Here is an 18,769-nt window from a genome sequence, read left to right as displayed (position 1 = left end):
TAGCAACTAAAATTATTTATTTATTGCCTTTAACACTTTCATTTGAAGGAGAATGTAACACTAACAAAAACTATACAAAATGTACCTTTTTTTTTAAAAAAAAGAGCTGCCAATCAGAATTTTCAAATATCCAACCTCAAAAATAGAACACAAAATACATTATTTACAAAAGGAAATGTTTTCTTTAATATTTACATTGTGGGGTTGAAGGTTGTTGCTACAAATAAAAAGTCCTTGGATAATTTCTTTAAAAAAAACACTGACAAAAGCCCATCTAACTGATTCCTTTCTTCCGTTTGATTCCTAGTAGTTTCTCTAATTTGTAATAAGGAAAGAGGAATGAAAGTCATGGTAAAACAGGCCAGTCAAATATTTTGGATATTCAGCTTGCTTTTTAAAAATCAACAGATTTCTGTATGATCAAGTTTTAAAACAGCTTAATCACATGGATCGAAGTATTAAAAGAGCCAACTTTTAAATTCAACTGAACACTTTGACCAGGCAGAGACAACATTCAGCATTAAACAATCCAAATGTATTCATCTGCACTTACATAAGATCATATTGTGCCAATCAATAAAAGGCATCTAAATTTAGTTCCTGTGGCACTTTAATTGAAAGAAATGTAACTCAATTTGAAGACAATTAATTCTGCTAATAACAAAGTCAACTAGAAATAAAAAAAACTAAGAGCAAATGCTTCTTAAGATTATATTTCTAACATCTGCCCTTGCCTCCAGTTTAGCACCTTTGCCCTGTAACTTTCTATTTATAACATTAAAACTAATCACAAGTTGAGTTGAACATTACTTCAAGTAAACCACCCAGAAATTAGTCTTTGCAGCTCTTGGTTTTTTTTTAAAATTGGGAATGGAGATAAGGAAACATAGAAGGGAAACTTTGTATGTCACTATGTGTCCACTTCCCTGTGATCCCCTCCTCCAAACAGCATGTGATTAGGAAGCATAGCTGTGTTTGTGAGCACAATAACATGGGACTGCTGTGTTCTCAGCTCACTCTGGCTGCTTCCCATGGGCCCTTTCTGCTCTTGTTGCTTGGCTGTAGTCTGGATAACAGGTTGCTTGGTTTCTGGTGCTTTGATCACAGACGTGAAGACTGTGCCTTGTGGTTGATTTATAACCTGCTGACTGGTAGCTGCAAAGGTCACCACAGGTGTGGCAGCACCTACTGCACTTGACAATGACACAGCTTGTGTTGTATTATCTGGCAGATGAGGACTGGTTGGAAGAACTTGGTCAAGGTTGGCACCATGGACTGCAAGAGAGGTGGGTGTAACTATGTTTGCAATGACCGTGTCCCCCTGCAATGTAATGTTTTCTTTCAGCACAGTCTCTTGGTGGGAAGATGGAACTGTTTGGAAAATAAATTTGGGAGAAGACATTGCTAAATCAGTGCTTGTGATCACAGTCGTGAGAGGGACAGTTTGCAGCGTAACAGTACCGATTCGTTGGGCTCCTGGTGAGACAACAACTGGAACATGTGATGGAGTCTTTATTGTTCTGGGGAAAGAACAAAATCAGATTAGAAAAGTTTTCCACCATACATATTTTTTAACTGATGGAATGACGAAGTTTCCCCTGATCACTTTCTGAGACCAGGTGTCCAGGATCTTGTTATCCAATATTGATGGTATTAATCTATTTTGAATCAAGGGTGTTTTTGGGGATAACCACACCTTAATTCCAATCTGCTGATTTATTTTATCCTGAACACTAATTACATGTTTTAATAGTGGGGCTTATCTTATTCCTGAAACCAAGTTAGCATCCCATTTATAAATAAAATCTCCTGCTATCCTCTCGTCCACCTTGTGCAGCTCAATTTGTGCCAAGGATGGCCTATTTCCCCCCTCAAAGAGAGAGGTGATAAACTTTGACTAGGCTGCCCAATAATGGATTTTAAAATCTGGGTATATGGTTTGTTAAATAATTATTTTCTCTCCTATCTTCAACTGAGATCTTATTTAAGGGACAAATTAGGTCCTTCAATGACTTTACTGAAGTGCAGCGATTTGGAAACTCTGATTTGAAAGGGGATTATAAAGAAATTTATTTCAGCACTATTTCTAATTTCAAGCAAAAACTCCTAAGGTGGGGTGGGGGGGGGGGCACATTAGCCAAGACAGAGGTGGGAATCAGACTTGGGCGTAATTGGAGAACAGTGCTGAGTCTAATCTATATTGAGACAGTATGTCAAATGCTGTTAATGTTCGATATAGAGTGGTACAGAATGATTTCTTGCATCAGTTATATCTCACACCACAAAAATTAAATAAATTTAAATCAGAAATTTCAGACCAATGTTTTAGATATGGCACAGAGGTGGGAACTTTTCTACATTCAATCTTGTCTTGTTCTAAGGTGAGACCCTTCTAGGTAGATCTAGGGAATTTCCTAGAACAAATTAGAGGAAAACATTTTTCGCAAAACCCAGAATTGTTTTTGTTGGGAAACATTGCAGGCATAAGACCTATCATGAGGCTGTCCAAATTTCAAACACAATTTTTAAAGATGGCATTGACAGTGGCCAGGAAATACATAGCAGTTACCTGAAAGTCTGATTCCCGCCTAGGATACGATGGAATACGAAAATGAAAACTTGTGTTCCTCTTAAGAAAGTCACTCACAGTTTGAGGAACAAATATGTTTTCAATCAACATTTGCAACCGTATTTACGGCAAATAGCTGTAAATCGTTAGTTGCCCCCCCCCCCACCACCTCTGCCTCGGAGTGCCCCATGACTGAATTCCAAAAGATGTTTTTTCTTTTTTAATTGTGTTTTCATTTGCAGCAACTTATTAACCTGAGGGATTGTTGGGTGGGAAAGATTTTACTGGTCTAGCTTAATCAGTCATTCGGCCAAGAAACAGGTCCTTTGGCCTACCCTGACTGTTGACCACCTTCACAATTTCCCCCTCTTCCTATCCCAACCCATTTATTAATATTGTTCAGATGCCAGGCAACAATAATGGTGACCATTTGATTGCCTGACAGCAGGAAAAAGTTAAAGCATACCATGTATGTTAGATTTTTAATGTATTACGTGACAATAAAAGGAACTTTGAACCTGTATGCTCCACAGATTGCCATCAATTGCTATGCCCTCCCACCCTATGATTCTACCCTTTCTTACTCCCAGTGGTAATTAACCTGAATGTCTCTGGGTTGTGGGAGGAAACCAGAGGACCCCAGGAAAATTCACACAGCCACAGAAAGATTGTGAAAACTCAACCTGGCTTTACCGTACCCAATGCTAATCCAGTGGGTAAATCAGACTTATTGGCAGTGCAAAAAAAAACTAACCAAACTGGTTCAACAATGAAACTTCTATAAGCATCAAAAGCCCTATTCTTGGCTTATGGCTCCTATGGGAAGTGCAACTGTACAGACATTGATTAAAGACTCATCTAGCTACAATTTGCAGCATGCCCTCTTGGTATATGGCACTGCAACTCTCCACCTAAAGGTTCCAGATATTCCTGGACAGTGAGAAAGGATAAAAGATGTTACAACAAAATCCCACATAAGGTAGTGGATAAAATCCAAAAAAAATCATTCCATTTATGAGATGCTTGCATTTTGATTATTCATGAGTAGCAGTTAGTCACAGCCCTATGTGTCTATGGAATCTTTTTGCCTCCATTCATCTGGGTCATCAAATAGTAGGGAAGAGAAACTTATCTTTAATACTTTCCCAATGAAAGAATCAGGGCCCAGAATGTTGGTTATCTTTTACTTCCCATGGACACTATGTGACCTGAGTGTTTTGCACTCAACTCACGGGGTCTGCTTATTTTTTTTTTGGTTAACAATAACCATTAATATTTCTTTAATGTAATTGAGATTTTCCCACTACCCCCACCCAAGCTCAAGTCTGGTGTTTTCACTACCTAGTACTATTCCCCAAAAATCTCTAAAACAAATCACAGGGAAAAGAGCACTGGTAGATTTTCCATTTGCCTGATATGGAGAACACGTCAATTGTACCACACATAACCAAGGATGTCAACAACCCAAAGGGATGGGATGAGCTAGACTACTGATTTAAACATGTACTACAAAAGGTCAGCAGGCCATCGAGTCTTGACCAGCCCCCAGTACAATCCTATTACCCCATCTCATCTGATTCTCTTTCCACTAAGTTCGGGACAATTTATGATAGCCCAGAAACAGGATGAGGAAGGGCTGTGACACTCCACACAGACAACACCGAAGGTCAGGATTGAACCTTGATTGCTGGAACTTAGGCTACAGCATTACCTACTCTAGAACCCGAGTCTTAAAACACGACTTCCTCTTTACCTCACTGACTGTGTTGACTGAGTCATTGATGCTGAAAATGGGATGCTTCTGTCGCTGACCTTCTGCTCTTCATGGTGAGGTGGAGCTGACTGTACAACCTGCACTGTCTTGAGAACACTGGGTTGCTGCAGCTTGTGCAGGGGCTGAACATCTTTCAACATTTCTGATGACAGTAGGTGCACCGACTCTTGCTCAGTCTCTCCAGCGTAAGTCACCTTCACCGACTTGACTACAGTAGAGGGCTGGGTTGAAGCTTCCCTCACATTTGACATTACCTGTGAGACAACCCTGGGTTTCTGAGTTTGGATGCAACTTGTGACCACTGATGGCAGGACAGTCAGAGGCAAAGGGGGTTCTGAAGCTTCAGGAAACTTGTACGCTGTGAGTTTTGGAGGATTTTCTTGGGTTTGAGGAATGGAACTGGGATCATCATCATCAATATAGATGAGATTCTTGGGCATCTCCTTGAATTGGTAGACTAAACGCTGTCCCTCCACCTTAGCAAGGATTCCTCGTTGGTAATAATATCTGCAAATGAAAGAAAACAATGGGGTTAAAACTGACTCACAATTCCTTTAATATTCAGTCGAATCAAAATTTCTATCAAATGGAGTACAGTTGTGCCCTTTTGTACAGGGATTATTGTCTAGAAAGTCATGCAAGCAGAAACCCATCATAAACTAAAATTATAAATTGCTCACTACATTTGCAAATCCTGGAATCTCATTCTCGCCTTCCCAAAGTCCCTCTAGGTTAATTTAAACACTATGAGCTGTAACAGAAAAAAAACAAAACTTAATTAATGTGTTAAAGTGAATGGCAATTGAACATGCTTTGACTGTACTTGTACATGGCCTTCACCTTGTTCAATCTCCTAGAGTTGAATACTGGCCGTAATTGCATCACTGCCTGTCACCCACAAGCTCTCTGCAAAATCTCCCGCAATGATACATGTCCTGGACTGTTAGTTTATGGGGGTGGGACCAGATTGACACTCCAGATCACTTCAGAGGATCTCTTACCTGAAATGCTTTTTATTTTAACCATAATCGAGCCAGGTACTGAAATTGTTCAGCCTTTTTGGCTTCACGAATGTTAATAGCTTAATTTCTATTTAGACTGCCACTAATCAGCAAAACACCCAAAAATTCTTGATTTCCAAGAATTATAACTGGCATTTTCAATGTATTTGATGACTTTCCTTCAGATGATTTTATGGCCTTCATCAGAATTAGAAGCTCCAAAATAAAAACTGGGTTTCTGGTCTAATGAGCATCTCATTGGTGATTTTTAAACATTCAATGCTTCCAAAATTATATGAAATATTATTTTTATTATGAAAATACAAACTATTAGTACAAATTGTCATTGTGTTATGCATCATGCTCACTTTGGGCTTATTTTGATGGTTAGTCAAAGAAGCATTTCCTCAACCCTACTTGAAGACTTTCATTCCAGGGCCATCTCAATGTGGGCAACCAACAAAAATTTAGAATTACTGCTACCTGGGCCCTTTGGCTCAACCAAAGGCAAAGGTTCACCCAGTTTTTTTGTCAGAACCAGAAGAATTTGTGGCTTTCTGCCCTGCTATAAATATTAACATCAGCACCAGCTTGACTTCTTCCGCTCAAGCTCTCACATGAGTCAATCCTCCCTCATCTGCCAGAAAATGACAGGAAAAAGCCCTCACTGAGCTACTTCTGGATGGTGGACAGTAAAGCTCTATCTGACAAATAAGAGATCTGGATTAAAAATTTGAATATCAAGTTTTGGCAGCAGCTGTAAGACTGCAAACTTTGCACAGACACCTGGTCTATCTGGTGCTGAAATATGTCACAGGTAGGGTACAGCTATCTGTGGACAAGAAACTCATGAAAGAAAACACTGGCTTGTCAGGATTTGTAGGTGAAGAAACACTGGACACTAAGATTTGCTTCCTGAGAACTTTTGGATGTATTTTATGGATTTTGGGCTGCTAATCACAGAAATCACTTCATAATTTTCATATCTTGTACCTTTTTTTTTTAAAGATATAACCTATTTTTGTGATTTCCTATAATTTTTTGTCTACTTCAGGCATACAAAACCACAAAGTGCGACATGTGATTGAAAATTCATTTTCTGCATTTGCACTTGGACGTCTTCCCTTCTGATCTTGGTGCAGTCAGTGACAAACATGGTGAAAGATTTCATCAGGAAATTGCAACCAGGGAAATTGGAATCCATCAATGATGGCTGACTATTGTCAGACACCGACACGAAAGGCATCGGCAAAACATTTTGGGCCTGATGAACTCACACAATGCGCCAGCATCTTTAAGATTAAACTTATTAATTCAATAAAATTTAACATTTCTCCAACAGTAAATCTGAAATTATCTGTGTTCATCTTGAATTTGTCTATCATAATTCCCAATTATTTTTCAGAAAGCAAAGTTTTTGGTAAAAATGTGTTGTCTAGTGTAATTTGCCACTTTAACCACGAGACCCAGTACTCTGCCTAAACAAGACCAACATGAAGTTAAGTGTGAAGAGTAAATTGGGAACAGATGTTCTAAGGGAAATACTCAGCAGAAATGTGGAAGATGTTTATAGATCACTTCTGCGATATTCTGGATAGATTTGTTGCACAGAAACAGGGTAAATGACCATGATTGACAAGCAAGTGGGATAGGTAGTCAAGAAGAAGGAGGAAGCAAGCACAAGGTTTTAGAAGCAAAAGCCAGGAAGGGCTTCTGAGAATTACATGGTGGCCTAGAAGAAACTTGAGAAAGAATCAGGACCATTCAAGGAAATTACTGACAACAAAACTACATTTTAAGAATTCCACATATGAACTGGACTGTTCACACATGATTGTGCATCAACATACTCACCACACCAATACAACGCACCTGAGAGCTCTGCCCATGGTCTCATAATTCATGTCAGGTTTGTTTTTGTGTTTACCCCAGAGTCTTGAAACAGCTTTCGAGTCAACCAATTTGAAGATGCCCTTCTCTCTCTGAGTCCATTTGATATATCGAGGACATGTATTCTTGTCTTGGAGCAAAGCCAGAAGGAACTTCCAGAGGTAGATTGTGTTTCCTGCAAGTATTTAACATGAAGTATTATGCAAACTAAGCTAAATATTCATGTATTGAGGTTTTGTATTTTGAGAAGCAGTCATTGTGGCACGCAGTCCACTGATCTACCGTTGATGACCTAAAATATGGATTCATATTTTGAGTCAAGTTTATTATCATCTGAATGTACAAGTACAACCTAACAAAACCTGCAGACACACAACCAGACAAAATACACATACAAACAAACAATACATATGCAGGACAAGTATTTAATCGATACAATAAATAAATAAATAAATTTTGTTTCAAGAATATGAGAGTCTCGTATGGTCTGTGTGAGCAGTTCCTTTAGTCATTCAGCATTCTCACTGTCCATGGGAAGAAGCTGTTCCTCAGACTGGTGGTGCTGGCTCTGATACTCCTGTATCTCTTCCCGACGGGAGCAGCTTAAAGTTGCTGGATGCAAGGTATGTGCAACATTTATATTATAATTTCCTTATAATTGAATATCCTGTGGTATTTTATGTTCAAGGTAGTTTTCAAACCAGAGAGTTAGAAAGGAAATATGAAAATCAATTGTCATTCACCACGTTCTCGCCACCAGTGAGATAGCAGCAGGGAATCTGTAAGTGTAGGCTGGGAACTTAACATTTGGTTCCTCTGCTCATTTTTGAATTTTTCCACCTTCCCAAGATCAACCCAGATACGTGTTCAAGTAACTTGAATATGGCTTAGACAAGAGTGCTTACTGCTGAAGCTGAGTGAACACAATGATAATGTGTGATGAACACCTGTCATAAGACTTGAAACCAATTCTTCTGTGGATCCTGCCTCAACATCTTTAATAGCAAGCAGAATAAACAGGTAGTATTTGTGAAATACAGAGCATGGAAATGAAGATGTGTTCACACTGGTACCCATGCAGGAGGATGAAACACTAAACTTCCAACAGGCCGGAAATACTGGTACTACCTCCAGGAATTCCTTGGAAACCCCAACATACTTTTCCTATTTGACCATCAGCAGTTGCATTACACAAGTTGAAATATAAAAGTGGTGCTCAATATCAGTTAATGGAAGCAAGAGGCATTTATAAGAAAAAAGTGATATTGAAAAGAGTGCAAGGGTGATGTGACAGCACCAGTATTTACTTCAAAATTCATTTCCACTTGAAACATCAGCCATTCTTTTCTGCAATTCAGCTTCTTTCTCTCACCGTCTCTCAAAACATATACAGGTTTTCAACACATTAACTCTGGGGAGGTAAATGGAAGCATTTAAACAGTCACAATACACATCACAACTTTCATCAAAGTTACTCAATTCTACCAGGTTTTTAAAATTTTGTGCTATAGTCTGTCCTCGCTCCTCAGATCATGCACAATTAATCCACAAACATTACATTAGGATAATCCATCTCTATCAATGAGATCAATATTCTATCCACAAGTTAAATTATTATTAGTTGACAAAAAGGCACAAATGTGCAAAAATTAATTTGCAAAACTACTGAGGTATGAGAGAATAAAGAGATGTGCATCATTTATGATCAATATATGAGCAGTTGTGGTTTAGCAGTTAAACAACATTATAATAAAGATAGTGTTGTTTGACAGATGTTATTTTCATGTTTGGCAACGTAGTAGAATTTTATCAAAGGGGAAATCCAGATCAAAAACATGAAAAAAAAAATAGATTTTTCTATTAACAATTGAAATGATTCAATGCTGTCTTCTCACTGTAATATGTCGAGCAAAACCAATGAGCTAAAGTGAGGTCACTCCTAAGTTTCATTTCTGCACACTGCAAAGTGCATCAAACCTCTCCTTCAGTGGATTCACCACTGGCAATGATGGAATTAAAGTAGTGGTTCTCAACTTTTTTCTTTCCCCACACACACATACCACTTTAAGTATTTCCTATGCCATAGGTGCTCTGTGATTAGTAAGGGATTGCTTATGGTGGTATGTGGGTGGGAAGAAAAAGTTTGAAAGCCATTGTTTTAATCGTCCCTAATTGACTTGTTATGTGCAGTTTCATAACTCCAAAGGAAATGGCCCAATGACAATTTTTCTCAAGCAAAATATTTCAGTAATAATTGGGTCTAGAGCATTAATTTGCAACTTCCCCATCCCACTCATGTACCACCTTAAACAATCCCTTATTAATCACAGAGTACCCATGGCATAGGGATTACTTAAAGTGGTATGAGTGGAAAGAAAATGGTTGAGAACCATTGAATTAAAGCATCCACATGCAACTCATTATCTGCAGCACATCTTCATTAATTTTGCTGATATGTAATAAAAAAGATTTTTCTTTTTAAACAAGTTGTTCATTATTCAGGATCTCGGCATCACTGGCAAGATCTGGATTCATCGCCCATCCCTGACCATAATTGGGAAGGCAGCAGTAAGCTTCCAACTAAAACGGACTTTATCGTGTGCTGTTGGGGAGTGAGGCCCATGATTTAGATCTAGTGGCAATGAAGGCATTGAAATTTACTCCAGGTCAGGATGGTATCTGTGACGTGGAGGTGAACCTGCAGGTGGTGGTGATCCCATGCACTTGCTTCTCTTTTCCTACCTCGCAGCTACAGGTTTGGGAGGTGCTGTTGAAGTAGCCTTGAGAAGTAACTGCAGTGAATTTTACAACTGAAAGGCCTAAATTTGACCCAATATCATAATTAAAATTATAGTCCCTCTCGTTTAAAATAGTTTTCTTTTAAATAACTGATGCAGCTGGTAGTTGAGCAAGTAAATTTAAGTATCAAGATGGTCTTGGTACTTGCCCTTGATGGCCACATTCACATCAGAGATCGGATTCTTTTTAAATGTTGTTTTATTTATTCCTAATGCTTTCAAATAATTTCAATCTTTGATTTTTACTTTTATCAAATTGTCTGCATGTTTTTGAAATATCTCCACTCATCAGATATTTACAAGCAGTTCCAAAGCCCCTGGGCCTAGTCTGAGGTCATTTCTTTAAGCTACAAAGCCTGGAGGACAGACCCACCAACAACAGACACAGCTGTGATAATGTCATGAAGAGCAGGCCAAATTGTGCAGTAACTGGCTCACTGTTTAATACTGAATTTGGGAGGGAATAATGAAATTTAAAAATGTGCATTGCTCACCATCTTGCAAGGCTACGGTCAAATGACCTTTTTGGCACTCTGTCACTGAATCCATTTAGCATACCCTTTTAGAGGAAAAAATGAATCCTGTGCATTCCACAGAAATTAACTTGTTTCACTGGTGGCGTGACGGACAGGCTGGACTCCTTTTAGCGAGGTGCCAAAGTCACAATGCAAAAGCTTCCCAAAGCACCTATGTTCCAGACAAGAGTCAAAGAGGGCAGGGTTGAGGAAGACGTTGTAAATTGTGCCTGTGGCCTGGAGGAAGCACTCCAACTTGACCTGCCTCTCAAACGGGTCACATCTTCTCATAGCTTAAGCTATTCTAATTTGCCAGTGCTCATGTTGGAATAAAATTTAAAATGGAGACAAATAACCTCATTATTTTATTTCAGTGTCAAATGCTCAACTCACTTCCTTTAAAACTGTATTTGCATTTTCATCTCTGACAATATTCTTGCTCACAAACTTGAGAGCCAAACCTCAACCATGAATTTGTGAAAGTGCTACTTTTATATGGGATTACCTTTGCCATCCTTGTTTTTCCTTTTCACAGGGAATTCTGGATTTACCATCGGTGAAGCTGGGCGAGGTGGTTTCAATTTTCGCCCTTGAAATAAAATATTCAAAGTTTTAATTAATGTTGTCATTGTTCTTTTCCAAATAAAATTATATTTTAAGTGGAAAAAGAAGTAAGTGCTGACTCTTTGAAACATTTGTCCCACTCCCCTGCCCCAACCATTTGGCTCAGTACCTTTATCTTTCCAAATATTTATCCAATTTCACCTTGAAATTTGCATTCGACGTTCAAGTAGTACACCTGACATCTGATGCTGACTACGTGGAATCTGCATGTTCTCCCTAGTGTAATGGATAAATATTTTGGGGAATTTGTAAGATTTAGAGTAAGGTTACATATATACACACATTTTAAAACAGATCTTATTTGAAAGACTGAAGAATTCATATTTAGTAACATTGCAGGATTTCAGGAGAATGTGATGCACATTTCACAAGTAGGTGCTAATTGAACTGACGTCATAAAATGAATGGACTGGAGATAAACTGGCTACAAGTACCTTTCCGCAAAGTGCTCACAGAAAGGTCACTCCTGGGTTTTGTTTATCTAAGACAACATCTTGACCAAGGAGAAGAACTCCTGTTGTTTGTTGAAGAAGATGGGGGTTTTGCAAGTGAGAGAGTCACATGGGCTTTCTGTCAGTGTCAGTTGGAGAGAGAGAGAGAGGGAGAGAGAGAGAGAGAGAGAGAGAGAGAGAAGTTAACAAGCTCTCAAGTGCAACTGAACATCATGCTAAGAATGCATTAGATACTTAACAATCCAGTGATGATATCAGAAGAATATTTTTCAGAGTCAAAAGAAATAAAATTCCACACTAAAATCAAAAGGTTCAGAAGAAATTTGATAGAGATGGGACTAAACACATGTGAGAGACATGGATGTTTTGTGTGTGTCTTGGCCTCGACTTCACATGCTTTAGTTTAAACTATTAAAGATCAACATAACTGCACCTGACAGCCTATTTTCTGCTCAAAATTTCCTACTTCCACAAAATAGTGCACTGGTGACAATATTACATAATGAATGTACACGAAAGTCACTTCCTTCACAAGCCACAGGGGGTACAGGAAATTATTTTTAAATCAGATTACAAACACTCAATGGAACTAAGTTGGCATCAACTATTCAATTACAGCACATTTTTAATTCAGAATACATTATTCCCTATTCTCCATGCTCGTCTCCTAACACTGTTTCCAGACCTTTGGATGATTCCCAGCAGGTTTGTTTCAATTTATAGAGTAATGTAAGCAATGTAAACTCTGCAGTGATTTAGGTTCTCACTTCCAAAGACTTAAAAACAAAATGTTGTTCTAACCATGCATTCGATAGATAACTATACAACCGGCGCTAAAGTACTGCTGCTGTCAGCAGGCAGACCATAGGTGCAGCAGTAGATCAAATGAAGTACTCATTCCTTCTTCACCTACACAGCATTGCACTAACAAGCAGGTTTGTTTTGGACACATGGACTACAAAATACCAATCAGATCAGATAGTCTTATTCAAGTAGGACTTCTGAGAGCATATTTGTATAAGTGAAATTAAAATAGGATTTGTAATTGGTTGCGTTAACAGATACTGTTACAAATTACATTATTATCTAAATGCCATGATATATTAAAGTTTTTCAATTAAAATGAAAATAATACTTGACCTCAAAGAAGACATTAACATAGCTCAGAGAGGTATGTTCTGGGGACCACAAAAGGAGGAAATCATTGAAGTATGGAAAGAACAGTTGAAGGTAACGAATGATGGGGTAAAGGAAATGGAGGGCACATCGTTATGAGAAATATTATATGCTGGAGGAGGCAGCATGGTTACCATAGCGGTTAACACAATGTTGTTTCAGAGCCAGCGACCGGGGTTTGAATCCGGCACTGAACGGAGTTTGTACCTTCTCCTAGTGTTTGCATGGATTTCCTCTGGGTGATTCTGTTTCCTCCCTCCCTTCAAAACGTAAAGGGGTTGTAGGTCAATTAGTTGTAATTAGGCAGCATGGGCTCGTGGAAAGGCCTGTTGTTACCTATAATTTTAAATTTATATAAATTAATAATTTAAATTTATAGGTGTACTGACTAGTTGTACTGCTTCAGACCAAGAGAAATTTATTCGGTGTGAACCAGTGGCCTCATGATTCTATGCTACCATATAACTAGGTAACCTCAGGCTCTCATGTATAAATGTGGCCCAGCCAATCTCATCATACTCCTTCGCCCAAATTCATGAATGAAAAGATACTAGGAGGAAGCTTGACTAACATAGTGCAGGGATCCTAACAAGTCTGCAAGATTGGTAGGGCAGATCAACAGGAAAGTCAACAAAACTAAGGCAGACTAACTGCAAGGCAGTTGGAGAATCTCAACCATTCAAGACATGACATAGTTCTTAATTTTATTTGCTTTTAAAATGGAGCACGCTGATAATTTCAATTTAGTGCAAAAATAGCAATGTATTTATTAAAGTGAAACACAATTTTGTTTCAGGGCTTTTCAAATCGCAAGGCAAAGAAAATGTGAAGTCATTCTGACAGGAAAGTAGTCAAAAAAAACACAATTATTAACGAGAAATAACACCCACTCATCTTCCAGTCCACAGGCTGAAAGCAAAGTATTAACTTTCAGAGGAACAAGTTATGAGCTTTGGAATCGTTCCACGGCCCATTGGTGATGATATTTATGGATTCACAATTATCTAATAACAGCTGGAAATAAAACCAGTGAGAACAACACCTCCTTCAACTCACTGTGCCTAATACTTGCAATGAAGTAGTGCAATAAATAAAAACTGGATCCTTTCATATATGCTGATTTATTTTCATTATAAGATTCAACCAAAATATAATCTAAAGCAAGTGTACATTGATATTAAAGAGTGAGGGGTTTCATTTTTTACCCCCAAACCACTATGAGTATAATTAGAAAGTGCAGTTGATATTCTTTTATTCAAATTAACAAACTGGATATAAATAATAGGAAAGGATGTCAATAAAATTGAGTAGGCTGATCTGATGATAGGCTCATCGCCACACACTTGCCCCCCCCTCCCCCCCCCAACCATGTCCCTTAATTACCCAACAATGTAAACATCTATCCAACCTGGTCTTAAATTTATTCACCAAGTGGCCGCCACTGCTTCAATGGGCAGCAAATTACACAGATTCACCACCCTCTGGGAACAGCAGTTCCTCCTCATCTCGATCCTAAATCTACAACTCTGAACCTTAAGGCTATGTCCCCTAGTTCTGGTCTCCCCACCAATGAAAACAGGTTACCTACATTTATTTCATCTCTGCCTTTCATAATGTTATGTCTTGCTGTAAGATCCCCTTCTAAATTCCAGCGAGTACAGCCCCAGACGACCCAATCTCTCCTCATAAACTAACCCACTCCTTTTTGGAAGCAACCTGATGTTCCTCCTCTCCACCACCTCCAAAGCTAGTACATCCTTCCTCAAGTAAGGAGACCAGAACTGAATACGGTACTCAGATGCGGCCTCACCAATACCTAGTACAGATGCAGCATAACCTCCCTGCTCCTAAATTCAATCCCTCTTGCAATGAAGACCAACATTTCATTTGCCTTCTTGATAGCCCACTTCACCTCCAAACCAACCTTTTGCGATTCCTGCACAAGCACTCCCAAGTCCTTCTGCCCGGCCATTTAAATAATAACCTGATCTGCCAACTTAGATAAACAGCACCTATGGGTAAATTAAGGTGAACAAGGATGTCAAAAAGTTGGGTTTCTGTTCTGGAACTTTTATCAACTCTATAATAAAGATTAAAAAGGTGAAATACATAAAGGGGGAAAAGAAGCCAAGTCAGAAGGTGTGAAGGATGGAGTGGCAGGAGAGAGACTACTAGGAAGGGGGTAAATGGGGGAGAAGAAAAGTTAGAGAGAGATGAAGGGAGAAGTAAACAGTATATAAAGATGAAATAGAAACAGTGGGGATTGGAGATTACCTAAAATTAAAAATAATCATTGATCCTGCTGTGAGGATTAAGGCTGACCAGAGTAATACGACACTTTGATCCTCAAGTTTATGTTTGGTGTCAACCTGACAATCGATGAGAATCAAGTTGATGACAATCAAATATATCTACGTGGGAGCAGTTGGTGAGAGAGTTGGGGGAGGGGGTGGTGGTGGGTTAAACTATTTGGTAACAGGAAGCCATTGTTTCAAATCACACACAGAAAAATGTGTTTGGCAAAGCAGTTACCCATTCTTCATTTGGTCTTGTCCATGCAAAGGAGGCCACACTGGGCACATCAAATGCAGTAAATTATGTTGGATGATGCACAGGTAAAGCTCTGTCTGTCTGAACATCTGTTCATGGTCCTAAATGGAGCACAGGGAGGAGATGTAGGGACAAGTTTTGAACTTTAGGCAATTTACAGCAGGAGGTACCTGAAGGGGTAAAGAATTTATGATAAGGGAAGGGTGGATTGGGGATCTTGGAGAAACTGAGAGGGTCATGCAGAAGTTGGCAGAAGTGTTGGAGGTCAAAAAGTCAGGTGCAGAGGCTGGTTGGGTGGACAATGAGGACCAGAGGAACTCAGTCCTTATTTTATCTGGGGGTTGGTGGGGTAAGGGGGAAGGTATAAGAAACAGAGGAGATATGGGTGCAAGCTTTTTCAAAACCAAATAGTTTTTCAACTCTTTCAAAAAGATCCTAAATCGTCATGGATAACTGTAATAGTTCTGACCCACTAATGCTTGTGGGGTGGAACTAAACACATGAGGACATGCATAAAGTACTGTGGGATATGGACAGGGTCAAGATAAAGATAACAAGAATACAGGAAAAGGAAACTGTACAAGCGTGCAGAGGGAAAAGCATGAAATGCAATGGGACAATACTTAACAACAGGGTAACAGAACACAAAGAGAGCATCCAAGGAACAGAAAGTACATAAAGGGATGATGAGACATACAAATGTTGAAAATGAACACTCAAGCAGATTAGTTGAACAATAGTCTGAGCAGCACTTGTAGGGACCATCAGATCATCTGATGTAGCCTTGCAATGCAAGTGCTTCAAAGATTGGCAACAGTTTCACTTTTTAAGACTCTTCCACTTCCAATACATTTCTTGTCCTGTAAAAGACAGACCTATAATGTAACCTGTTCAATGGCAGATTTAAAGCCTGCACAGTCCCTGGCTATTTTAACAAACAAATGAAATTCAAAAGTTTGGAAAAAAAAAGGAATTCAATTAAGCATAAATTACAACAAGCTTTCACTCAACATCAACAAAACCAAGAAGATGATTGTTGTCTTCAGGAGGAAGTCAGGGGAACACAGCCCAATCCTTGTTAAGGGCTCAGTAGTGGAGACAGTCAAGAACTTCAAATTCCTCATTGTCAACATCTCCAAGGATCTGTCCTGGAGCCTCCATGTTGATGCAATCACTAAGAAGGCTCGGCAGCAGCTATACTTTGTGAGGTGTCTGAGGAGATTCGGTATGTACCGAAGACTCTCATAAACTTCTACAGGTGTACCGTGGAGAGCATTATGGCTGGTTGCATCACTGCCTGATATGGAGGTGCCAACTCTCAGGACAAGAATAAACTCCAGATGGTGGTTAACCTGGTCTGCGACATCACAGGCACCAGACCTCACTCCATCAAGCCATCTCCATGAGGCTGTGTCTTAAAAAGGCAGCCTCTATTCTCAAAGACACCCATCACCCAGGCCATGCCCTCTTTACCCTGCTACCTTTAGGAAAAGGTACAGGAGCCTGAAGACAAGCACTCAACAGCACATGAACAGCTTCCTCCCTGCTGCCGTCAGATTCCTGATTAATCATTGAACCAGACACTGCCTTACTTTTCATGCACTATTTGATTTTTTTTAAATAGTAAGATGTTATAAGATGGTTATAATATGAATACTATGATTAGTGCTGCAAAAGACCAAATTTCCTGACAATAAATTCTAATTCTGAGCTTTATTAGTGAGAGGGGAAATCCAAATTTATAATGGAAAGAAGACATTTCAGTTGTCCTGGTGTGGTAGTCCTCAAATATAGTTTCAATTAAAATATTTCAAGTTCACAGACTGAAGCTCTATTACCCAAGAGCTGAGACACCAGCAAGGTGGACAATTCAATCCAATTGACAACCACTTCATTTGCACCTATGAGGAAATTCATGCCAGCTTTATGAAAGACTTGCCTTTTCTTTTTCTGGTCTGTTCCAATGATTCACTAGTCATCTCCTGCTGGGCAGTTTCCTCCATCAATATAATCTCTTCTTCATTCTCCACCACCTCAGGAACCCCATCTGTTTGCATAGAGATGTGTGTGATGGGAGCTGTGATTACCCCACTCGCTGATGGCATGAACACATGAGCTGGTGTTTGTGAGAAAGTAAATAAAAATCAATTATCAACACCTCTAATCTGTACTTTCAGTAATTTAAATAACTATAGTCTATGACAATTTAAATAGCAAGTAGAATTTCCCAAATAAATGCAAAATAGCTATTGTGATAAATCTACACCATTGTTTGATATAGAATTATAGGAGTTGATATAGAATTATAGCTGATTCTACTCCTCATACAGGAAGGATGTGGAAGCTATGGAGAGAGTGCTGAGAAGATTTACCAGGATGTTGCCTGGATTGGAAAATATCTCTCATGACGCAAGGTTTGCAGTGCTAGGACTTTTCTCTTTGGAGCAAAGAATGAGAGGAGACTTAGGTCTACAAGATTATGAGAGGCTTAGATAAAGTAGTAAACCAGTACCCTTTTCCTAGGGCAGCAGCAGCAAACACCAGAGGTACAAAATGAAGCGGGGAAGATTTAGCAGAGACATCAGGGGTAAGAGGTTTTTTTTTTTTTTTTTTACACACACAGAGTTGAGAATGCCTGGAAAACATTACTAGGGGTAGTGGTGGAGGCTGGAACAATAGGGGCATTGAAGAGCCTCTTAGACAGGCTCATGGATGGAAGAAAAATAAAGGATTTAAAAAAAAGTTTTAGCTTTAAGCACAACAATGTGGGCTGAAAGACCTGTACTGTAATGATCCATGTTGAATCTGCAGCAACAAATTGGAAAAACGGAATTGTGAGCAGATTATTAAAAATATTGTTGTATCAGTTCATTGCTCAAAATTCATTCTGCAGCTGAAGAGAGACTTCACATTACCAACAGTGTATTCCATATTACCCTTTCTTCAATAAAGTCATTCTCTCTGTGACACCTGCAAGATTGTCTGACAAAGGGTGGGTCTCATCTCTTCTTTGGTAACACTCAAGCCCTGTTCTTTCAATAAGAAGAATTACCTCAAAATACCAGGATTTCTATGGTTAGCTGAGATTCATGTTAACCTCGTGATTATGTGATGTTGATCACTTCACTATTGAAACTGTAGTATATGTTAGCAGTAAACAATGAAACAAATAACATTTTTTTCAATTTCTATGGTTAACTGAGATTCATGTTAACCTCGTGATTATGTGATGTTGATCATTTCACTATTGAAACCGTAGTATATGTTAGCAATAAACAAAGAAACAAATTACATTTTTTCCATTGTATCTGTGGGTCTAAGCCACCTCAGTGTCCATCAGTGAAAAACTGCAGAGGTCTTCCTTGAAATGAGGGGACTCTGTTGATAATGTCTTATGGGCATCGCATCATAATGTGGAAA

The 18,769-nt window shown here is 38.9% G+C and overlaps 1 protein-coding gene across 11 annotated transcripts in view; it reads right to left on the bottom strand.

The window, feature by feature from the left end:
* The window catches only part of LOC138739134 (ETS-related transcription factor Elf-1-like), a 154,931-nt gene continuing 136,162 nt past the window's right edge, over positions 1-18,769 (bottom strand). For all 11 annotated transcript variants that reach the window (XM_069890635.1, XM_069890636.1, XM_069890632.1 and 8 more), the window contains 5 exons: positions 17,289-17,465; positions 11,053-11,136; positions 7,217-7,409; positions 4,323-4,850; positions 1-1,520 (listed from right to left, as the gene is read on the bottom strand). In XM_069890635.1, the coding sequence (XP_069746736.1) occupies positions 911-1,520; positions 4,323-4,850; positions 7,217-7,409; positions 11,053-11,136; positions 17,289-17,465 (1,592 nt within the window). In that variant the 3' untranslated portion in view covers positions 1-910. The remainder of the gene's footprint in view (positions 1,521-4,322; positions 4,851-7,216; positions 7,410-11,052; positions 11,137-17,288; positions 17,466-18,769) is intronic.

The sequence above is a fragment of the Narcine bancroftii genome, chromosome 7, assembly GCF_036971445.1.
Source record: "Narcine bancroftii isolate sNarBan1 chromosome 7, sNarBan1.hap1, whole genome shotgun sequence".
Taxonomy (NCBI): Eukaryota; Metazoa; Chordata; class Chondrichthyes; order Torpediniformes; family Narcinidae; genus Narcine; species Narcine bancroftii.
The sequence above is the reverse complement of the archived record's forward strand: the minus strand, read 5'-3'. Positions and strand labels throughout refer to the sequence as shown.